The 10,131-nt window shown below is 37.0% G+C and overlaps 1 protein-coding gene across 1 annotated transcript; it reads right to left on the bottom strand.

The window, feature by feature from the left end:
- Nucleotides 1-402: 402 nt before the first annotated feature.
- On the bottom strand, nt 403-3,257 carry LOC142340057 (uncharacterized). Its single transcript, XM_075390459.1, has one exon. The coding sequence runs from the start codon at nt 1,718-1,720 to the stop codon at nt 479-481; it is 1,242 nt and encodes a 413-aa protein (XP_075246574.1). The 5' UTR covers nt 1,721-3,257; the 3' UTR covers nt 403-478.
- Nucleotides 3,258-10,131: the final 6,874 nt, after the last annotated feature.

Genomic DNA, 10,131 nt, shown 5'->3' with positions numbered 1-10,131 from the left:
TTTTCCTTGGATCTGCGAGGCTCTAAAGGTTTTCTAAGCATCAATCTGGCTTCCTTTCTTTTGTTACGTTATAAGCATTCGTAGTTTGGCGCATCGAGATATGTTACATCACCATTTGCATTTTTTTGCGTTCACCTTAAGTTTTAATAATTGTTGCTCTTATAATCGTTAGATCTAAATCTCTTAGAGTTACTTTTACTAGTCCTTTTGCATGCTGTTGAAGTGGAATTAGGCCTCACAGTATCAAGGGGTCATTTTTCAAATCGGGATTACTCGATTCAATGAAACAGAGAGTCAAATAGGTTTTAAGAAGTCCGCTCTGATGACAAAGAAATCATGTTTGGACTGCTAAAGTACGCATTTAGTGTGACGTTAACTGTTGCACTTGTTATTCTGAACACATCAATATTTGAATGTTAATTCAGAGATTTGAATAAGGTATTAGGAAATTATATAAATTGATAAAATTAGCATTCGACTAGTTGTCAGGTTTTCCTTTCTCTCCATACTGCTTAAGCTCTGTGAAAATGTGAGTGAAGTAGGCTGGGTCTTGGTTGATAAGTAGCATTTTGGCACTGCTCTCGTTTATGATTCCAACGCATCTGCTCCAGAAAACTCGTCTGTCACTCTCAACAAGAAAAGGCTTCAAAGGATAGCTGATTTCGTTCCCAACGTAACTATAACTAAGGTACAAACACGTCAAAACAATAGCTTGTAATTCGTCCACGTTTTTAATTTTGTCTGAAATATAGTCTCGTAGCAGTAAGTACACAAAGACAACGTTAGCTGGTGAAATAAAGGCTATGTCTTGCCAACCCTGTACGAGTAAAGATCGGTCGATTGTCCGCAGCCATAGGATTACCTCGTTTCCATGAAAATGGGCAAGTTTTCTACATTTTATGGAAAGATAAATGGCCAGGCATTTCAAAAGCTCACTTGTTGAGGCTGTTATGGTAACAGTTCTGGAAATTGCGCTCGAAGATTTGCTTAATTTCAAACCTTGGCATGCAGTGTCTGCCTGAGCAGATCTCGAAAGAGAGGCATTATCGGCTTTACTTGATGATTGTTCATTATCGTGACTACTGCTTTCTTCGCTTTTTATATTGAGTGTCGAAAATTTGGTGTAAAAATCTTTTCCCAATTTGTGATTTGCGTTTTCGTAATCATTCGCGGAAGGTGCGCATATACTAACTGGTTTTGTGTTGAGTGATTGATTGAAATTGAAACATGAAAGAGATTTTTTGTGAGCCCCGTTTGAGTCGCCACTCTGTTGTTGTTTTTCAATCTGATTTAGTAATTGTTGTTCGTTTGAAGTGCGGGCTTCTCGGATTTTTATCGAGTTTTTCCGAGCATCTTTTGTGGATGCTTTTTCGCGCGCACAGAGTTGTCGTTCAGCTGGAGCACCCCTGTTTGTGGACTCGTTCTGTTGGCTAGATGATCGCTTTTTACTGGATCGTAAAGAGTAATTTAGAAAATGGTTTAGAAGGAAGTTATTACTCGAGTGTGCATCTTTCTGCTGCTGGTGGTGAAATGTGTTGCTGTGAGGCATTTGGTTCGACTTTTGAGGACCTTTCGTAGAGGACGGGCAGTTTGTAATGTGTCCCATTGATTGTGATGTTTCAATTTTCTGACAATTCTTGGAGTTATCGCCTAATCTATTTGCTTGATTGCTTTCGTCTTCAAGATGTTGCGATGGAATAACGGGTACAGTGTTACCCATCTAGGTTAGCTAGTTAACCAGTTTATTAATAAACCGCGTGCGTGCCAAGTTAAGACTCCAAAATAAAGTTACAGGGGCTGCTTCTAATAGAGGCCTATGTAAGGGGGTAATGTATTATTGGCGGAATTGACTGGTGTGGTATACTTAGAGAATTTTAATGGGTTTCTCTTAATGGGTAGCTTTTTAGCGGCCTTTGAAATGTGATTGGTATTTTGTGCGATATTGATACCAGTAAAAACAATTCTCTCCAAAGGATGTAAAGGAAGGACGTCTGCTGTAAGGGGAAAGAGGGTTAATAACTAGGAATGAGGAACAAGAAAATTGACCTTTTTAGCTGAAGCTGTGTGGAGGGTGGTCGAAATTTATCCCTCCCCGATAATGATGCAATTTAGTCAATTTATTTGGGAGCAAGAGCGCGGAAGCGAATCAATTTTCCATCCGATTGCAGCCTAATGTGCAACTGATAATGGTCAGTTGCTTTGACTATGTGTTGGAGATCTCTAATGGTTCTGCTGTGACAATAGGGGGTAGTTGTTGCATTAGAAGTAGCGAGAAAGGCTAATGGAACTTTTTTTTCTACTGGGCCAGCAGCTAATATGAGATTAGATTTGATTTGGTTAGTTCTGGTCTGCATGCGTGCCTGAATAGTTCCCAATTTTCAAACAAATTTGATCCAGTGAGGAATGCTGTGTGAAGCAAGATTAAAACCAATCAATAGTGTCTGCATGTCCACGCAATATCTACTCTGGTAAGATCTTCCAGTTGAGCTATTTCTGACTACACGTCAAAAAGTTGTTAGTTTTTTCTCCGCTGATTTGTCTTTTTGTGTTTTTCCATCAGTCAAAAAAGTAGGAAGAAGGAAAAAAGTAAGACTTATTTTTCAAGTGAAAATTGGTGGTAAGCTTGGAATGCTGCGCTCTTTCTCTCTGTTTCTCCTGCATGTACGTATCATGTTTTGATTATTGCCTTGTTTCTTGAACTATCAAGGCACGCGATTTGTCGCCTTTGTAGCTAGCGCGGAAGCGTTTTATGCGCTTTTTTCTCCTTCCCCCGCGCATAAATGTAAATCGAAGCGAAGCTATTGGTTGGCTGAGTTGGGATGGTAAAAATGTTCAGATTATGTAGCTACTGACTGCTACTAGAAGGTAGCGTGATAATACAGAGCAGCAGCAGTAGTCGCACTAGTTGATGTAGTGGTCGTGGTAGTAGTAAGAGTAATGGCAGGAGCAGCACCAATTGTAGAATTGGTCTGATTAAGCGTTGGGGAGTGTATTTACCTGTAGTGCATAGATAAGAGCTTTGAAATGTTAAAATGAGTGCTAATGGCTTTATAAGGCCAAGAGGCATGGAGCCCCCAACGTGAATGAATGAAATTAGTCTTCACTGGCAAAAAAAATTGTGAACGATTTTCTGATATGGTATTACGACATCAGCGGAGCAGAACGACGCAACAAGCCTTACAGGGATAGCCTATCCTATCCTTCCTGCCTCCCTCTCTTTCTCTCTCTCTGCCTTGGCTGCCTGCTAGTAGAGTGTATATGATTGCTTATCCCTCTTCTCGTGTGGAGTGCACGGGTGATGTATGTATGTGTGGTTGGGGGAGGGGTGGGGTGGGGGTTGATTGTAAATCATTGTAAGTGGGGCTGGGATGTAGGAAGGTAGTTGGTAATAGAATGTTGGCGTGCGCGTTGTAGCAGGAAATGCGATTAGACAAGCATAGCAGGAAGAGAGAAGGAGTGGAGAGTGAGGAAAAAGGAAATAAGAGAAGGAAGAACAAAGAAAATAGGGAAAAGAGGAACACAAAGGAAAAATTAAAATTTTGCGGACACACGAAAAATCCTCTTGTAGTGCAGAGCTTGGAACAGATCAATAAAGTGATGCTAAATGGATATTGTCACGAGAGAGTAGCACAATAGAAAGATAGATAGATTGGTGGATAGAAAGATAGATGGCAAGATATATAGATTGTTTGTGTTTTTATTGCGCTCCGATGTAGAATTTAGTCGCAAGTAATCAAAAATGCAAGACCTGTTTTGTCCCTTTTTCCCCTCCCCTGCTCAGTTTGTTTCTCCGCTTCTTAAGTGCCTAAATCGGCAGTATGCTTGTACATCTTACCTTTTATAAGGACTTAAAACTGTCGCGCCAGCTAAATTTTCCTACCTGTCAAAGTAATAAAAAAGGTATTGAGTTGTGACTGAAAATCACGTTTCAATTGAGGCCGTCTTAATTCACACAATGCTTGATGTACAATTGGTAAGTATTTGACAAGCAAAAAGTAATATCTCATTACATGTGATTCATTCTCTTACCTATATGCGGAGAAAAGTAGCTTCTTGAACCCTATATGGACATTTTTCCTTAATATCAATAGATTAGAATTCGTTATGCCGTAATTAGAATTATGGAATAGATCCGAGAATGTAGTCAAAACACCCGAAGGCAGAACTGCGGTACAATTATGATTTATTCATTGATTGTATACTACCAACCAGAAATTATCAACAGTTTTGTTTTCAATAAATTCCATCTGTATGATATTGCAAAAATTTTTCTGTTTTTGAACATGACCAACGGTTTCTAGATAGCGATAGAATTTAATTAGTTTATCCAAGAGTTTTGATGATAAAAAATGTAACCTAATGGTAAGGTCACTTATTTGGTGTCCCGCTTTTTCACCTCTATTTATTTAACCCCCCTATCATTTAACCCCGATTTTTTCACCCCTCCATCATTTAACCCCTCTATCATTTAACCCCTCTATCATTTCACCCCGATTTTAATCTTTTGTAAAATAAGGACTATTTAATTAGCAATATAGTCATTTGGCCATGCCTCGCGGGCCATGCCTTAGCGGCCCGTGGGACTTGATATGAAACTATCCCAACCGAACATGGGATTAAATTATCTACTTACTTATGACAAAATATGCCTTTAATGTCGACTCCTAATTGGCGGTATGAAATGATAGAGGGGTGAAATGATATAGGGGTTAAATGATAGAGGGGTTAAAAGATACGGGGTTAAAATATGCGGGGTTAAATGAATCGGGGTGAAAAGAAGTAGAACCCACTTATTTGAGTGCTATTTTATCACTTTGTACAGAAAGCGAAAATGATTTGTTCACAGATTTTTTAAGGCTTCAAATATGAAGATAAAAACTGCGAACGGATTCTTTGATAACCAAAGCGTATTATGATGATCATTACTTAAAAAAATTGTTCCAACATTTTTATTTGATGTGTCCTTATAATATCATTTTAATTTTCTATAATCTTGAAAATTTGACTGGAATAATTTTCCCATGACTGGTGATAGCCCGTTTATTTCAAAGTTTTTTTGTAGTGCTCTCTGAAGGCTGATGGTCTTTATGGAGAAATAACTGATGTGTGGATTGTTTCTATAGTTCTGTACTGTTGTGAGGACTTGCGCATACATGTAAGTGATTGAAGTTCTATTTTTCACAAGTAATTTTTGCTAGTACGAGTTGAAAAGCTTTTCAGACCTGAATGAAAAGGGTTACTCTTGCCATTTTCATAATGGTTAGAGATTGGATCTTAAAATAAAAGGTAATAAAAAATAGCACATTGTGTAGATGAAAAATAGTGAGGAATCATTCTTGTTGTGTTGAGAGCGATCAAGTAGACTTACAAAGTAGTGACTTTGTTCGCTTCCCTAGTTTAGCTGAGTGGTTCCTGTCAGCTTTGTTCACTGTGATTACTGATGCTAATCAAATTCACAGGAAGTTTGATACCAACAGAAGTCAAAAAGGCGTTCAAGAGACTTTAATAGACTTGATAGCTCTCATGCTTGCTTGCATTGTAGAGGATTTGTTATGATGGCTAATAGAACTTTTTTGTCTGATTGTAGTACAAAGTTTTGATTTTGCAAAATTTAGAAGTGTGCCAATCTTGAACCAAGAAAGGTTTTGTAACATAAATTTTGGTCATTTAAAAGATAATTGTAGTATTATTGTAAGTATTGTCGAGGTCAGTTTATTTCAATGAGATAATCACTGCCGAGATATGAATTGCAGTATCATTAATTGCTCTCAAACAAAGTTTGTAGCAATTATATTAGTCCTGTCGGTCTTTTTTATGGGATTTTTCGCTTGACTGATCTCTCGTCTGACGCTTTTGACTTTTCGTCCTCAAAAACGGTATCAACAGGTAACGCCCAGCGGGCATTAAGTGCTCTTAGAGCCTTTCAGCTCTGTTTCAGCTAAAACTGTTTTGCAGACTTATACTTATGGTGTGAAGGGCGGTTCTTAGAAGTTGAAGACATCCCCACTGTTGACCCCTCCACCCACCCCATTGTTGCCCACCCCCCTCCCTGCCCATCACCCCCCCCCCCCCAGTGCACCATCCCTCCCCCTCCCTACTGACGAACAACCGATCGCTAAAAACGCAATTTTATACTAATTTTCACAAGCTTTTTGAAAATTTTTGTCTTTTTTGAGTTCTTTCAGCCCTAGGTGTCAAGGAACCTCCTGTAGGGTTTTATATTAGGTTACTGCATAGTTTCTAGTGGTAGTAGAATTGTTTCAGCATTTTAATATCATGAATTTTAACGTTTTTTTGGACAAAATGTGCAAATTTTTTGATTTTTTTTGACATTTATTTTTCTTTATTCACGTCTTTCCAAACGCAGGGGCCAGAAAAAGAGTCTGATACGAAGTTACTGAAAAAATTTTATTTGCTATGGAATAGCTTTCAATTTTTTTTATCTGAAACCTCTCTAGGATTTGGCATTAGATTACTTTCCAAGAAACTAGTATAGTTTATTAATTTGATGGAATGTTCTTCAAGATTAAACACCACGAATTTAAGCACTTTTTTTTACAAAACTTGCGTTTTTCATTTTTTTTGACATCTATTGTCATTATTCAGAAAATTTCCGTTAGGGTTTGATAGTAAGTTACTGGAAATGTTTTTTGGCCATGCATTAGTTTTCAACTTTTATTATCACAAATATTAGCAGTTTTTTTTTATTCAACCTGCAATTTTCAAGGATTTAAAAGTTTTTGTCAATTTTTAGTTTTCGCCAGCCTGAAGAGCCACATAACCTCCTCTGGGGATTGATTATAGGTTACTGTGTAGCTTCTAGATGTAATGGAATGTTTTTCAAGATTTTAATATCAGTAATTTTTAATAGTATTTGCAATTTTTTCAAGTTTTTTGAATCTTTTTGAATTTTTGATTTTTTTTCCGGCACCAGGGTCCTAGGGACCTCCTCCAAGGTTTGATGATAAGCTGTTGCATAGTTTCTAGGTTTAATGGAATGGTGTTATTTTAATGACTCAGCTTTAGCAATTTTTTGATAAAATTTAATTTTTTCAGGTTTTGAAAATCAGTAACCTCCTCCAAGGTTTGATGATAAGCTGTTGCATAGTTTCTAGGTTTAATGGAATGGTGTTATTTTAATGACTCAGCTTTAGCAATTTTTTGATAAAATTTAATTTTTTCAGGTTTTGAAAATCAGTAACATGTTCCAAGTTTAAGCATCTTTTTGAGCCAGTCAAACTATTTGAAGCTTGAAACAGGGATACTGGATAGTCTCTCGAGACAATGAAATGGCTTTGAAGATTTTAATATCTTGAATTTTAGCAAGACTTTGTTAATATTTGCGATGGTTTTCAAACTTTTGAATATTTTTGTACTTTTCTGAGTTTAACTATAATTACTGACCAACGATGCTTTTCAAGTCTTGCAGATGGTTTACTTGACATAACTGCAGAGACAAAAAATAGTTTTGAACATTTTCACTGCGAAATCTGGAAGCTTTTCTGTTAAGTTTTGCAATATTTTGCAAATTTTTAAAATATCAGTTTTTTGGTTTATTTACTAACAAGGTTAGATTACTTAAAGTTGCAGAGTCGAATCAAGCTAAAGCTAGCCTTACTAAACCGTGGCTAGCTACTAACGAAGCCAACTGCTCGCCGGTTGTTTGAGAGCAATTAGCCCGACGTTAGTCGGTTATGTTTTATACTTTCAACGGGAATTTTAGTTCCGTTTTTTTCATTGCTGGGTGGGACAGCAAGGCCTTTGTCCCCTCTCATTGGAAAATCTTGATTCAAAAATTTCCCCGAATGGAGTGAGCGGAGAAGATTGGAGAATTTATTTTTGCTTATCATTTGGAGCTTCCAATATTGCTTGGATCTCGTTTGGTAAACACGGTAGCAGAGCCTCTTTTAGAGAATCCTACTTTACAATTTTAGTAGTTAAACTAAAGTTAATTCTTTGTCGCATCTCTTAATTGATCGAAGAGGAGAACTAATCTCCATGTTCAATGATGCTGTTGGACCGGTATTCGAAATAGGCAAAAATGATGTTATGCTTAACTATGCAAATTGTTTCCGTAAGAAATTTTTGTTGAAATTGACTAAAACAGAGGGAACATAGCCTAAAGATTGCTAAATTATATTTTTGGACAGCAGTGAAGTCGCTCGTCTTCCTTTTTCCTGAATCCATATTGAGATTGACTTGATCTCGCATTTTAATAAAAAACTTGTTATTTATCCTTAATTCATTTTTATTTATCTTTGACATTCATGTGTAGTTGATATTGATCGAAAACTCTGTGATTCTTTAGGATCTTCTTTTCAAGATTAGAGTTACACTTTCATGAACGGTTTGGGAATTGTTTATGCAAATGAATCCATTAAAAGGGAAGCAGAGTTGTTCAATTGCTCTCAACCTCAAGTTTGTGGCAATTGTATTAGTGCTGTAGTCTTTTTCGCTTGGCCGCTCTATTGTCTGAGCCTTTTCAAAAACGGGATAAACAGGTAATATCTTGAGGGCATTAAGGGGCCGAACAACTCTCTTAGAGCCTTACTAGTCTCTAAGTATGTAATTAACCAAAACTGTTTTGAGATATTTTCAGAGTAGCATCATTGAGGAGCAGCTTCATTGACTACCCATAAGACAGCATGTCCTCTACAAAATTTTTTTGTTTGGACATCGGTTGGTTCATCATCCATGGAGAGTTCCAGCGTATCTTGGCGCATTAGTTCTTCGAATTGATAAGGTGACCAGATGCCAATATGTACACAATCCGAAGGTTCCTTTGGTAAAAACTGCTGTACGACGAAGATCATTCAGTTTTACCGTTCCTGTTGAATTGAATAAGTTGTCTGTGGGAATGAAACTAATGCCCCATGAGCTTGATTATCGGAGAAAAAACTACTAATTTTTTTGTTTAAACTGTCATTACAAGCTTTTTCGAGTTTGTAAAGCACTTTTGAGTTCTCATTCGCATGCTTGAGAGCAATTTGCCCGACGTCAGTCGGTTGTGTTTGTTTACCACAGAAATCTTTGCTTGCAACGCTCAGTTTAGAAAATTCGACGGCCATTGTTAACGTTATTTGTTAGTGCCAAGTTTTTTAAGTTTTCCAAGTATTCGGTCTTGAAAATAAATGAGAATGATTCTGAAGTATGAACTGACATCAAAAAATTATTGATTAGTTGTTCGCGGTTTCACAAATTTTTCATAAGTGCGAAATAGTAGTTCATTTTTCTACTAATGATCATTTGACATTTCTCTGGTTATGAATCAAAATTTTTTGTTGTTTTGGTTTTTTGTAGATCCTTTACCGGTAGTTCCAGCCTTTCCGTTGATGAGTTTTTGTGAAAAGTTCAATATAACACGGAATTTTTGGAATTGCTACGATAGTGGCGCGGAGCAATAATCGATTTCCTTTTGTCGTTATCAGTGACATTAATTTTCGGTACAATTGGTTTGCTTCCACTACATAAAAGAACGCTCACTCCCGAAACGACTTTGCCTAATTGGCCGTCCAATCCGAATTGTCGTTGGTTGTAGTACAATTAACTAGAAGAACGGAATGGTATTAGCTGGATGTCGTAGACATTTCAAATGGTCGGCTTGAACAAAAAGCGGACAATGAGTACAAAAAACAATTTACTGCCTTTTTCAAGTCCCAACTTCTGATTCTTTTTTGAGAAGTCTCCGCAACCTGTCCGCTATGTTTATTCAAGACCGCCTCGTGTTCATCTGCTAAAACATATCTTTTTAATTTCCTAACACGGACATTAAAACGATGTTTGAATATCAACTTTAACAAATGAGGTTTATTATGGCAGGTACTGGTTATAGCTGCAAGCTTAATTATCATTTATTAAGAGAAGACAGCAAAGTGTAGATGAATCGAAAACCTCCAATAGAGAGTGACACTTTTGAGGAAAATTGATACAAAGTTGTGCTATGAGTCTATTACCAATTTTGCTTTCCTATCCGCCTACTACTATTTTTGCACTTTTAGCACCTTTATTGATTGAAATACACTTAATTCGCATAATTATGAGTTTTTGATGTTGCCAATTCTGACAACTTTTGATGAACTGCTTCAAGTTTCATCAGTTCAACTACGGTAGCCTTATAACTTCTACGATTCA

Source organism: Convolutriloba macropyga, chromosome 5, assembly GCF_964194025.1.
Source record: "Convolutriloba macropyga chromosome 5, txConMacr16.3, whole genome shotgun sequence".
Taxonomy (NCBI): domain Eukaryota; kingdom Metazoa; phylum Xenacoelomorpha; order Acoela; family Convolutidae; genus Convolutriloba; species Convolutriloba macropyga.
Note: the sequence above shows the minus strand (reverse complement) of the source record. Positions and strands in the feature narration are given on the sequence as shown.

Coding starts and splice junctions, on each gene's coding strand:
- LOC142340057 (XM_075390459.1), bottom strand. CDS start 1,720: ATGGGTAACACTGTACCCGTTATTCCATCGCAACATCTTGAAGACGAA.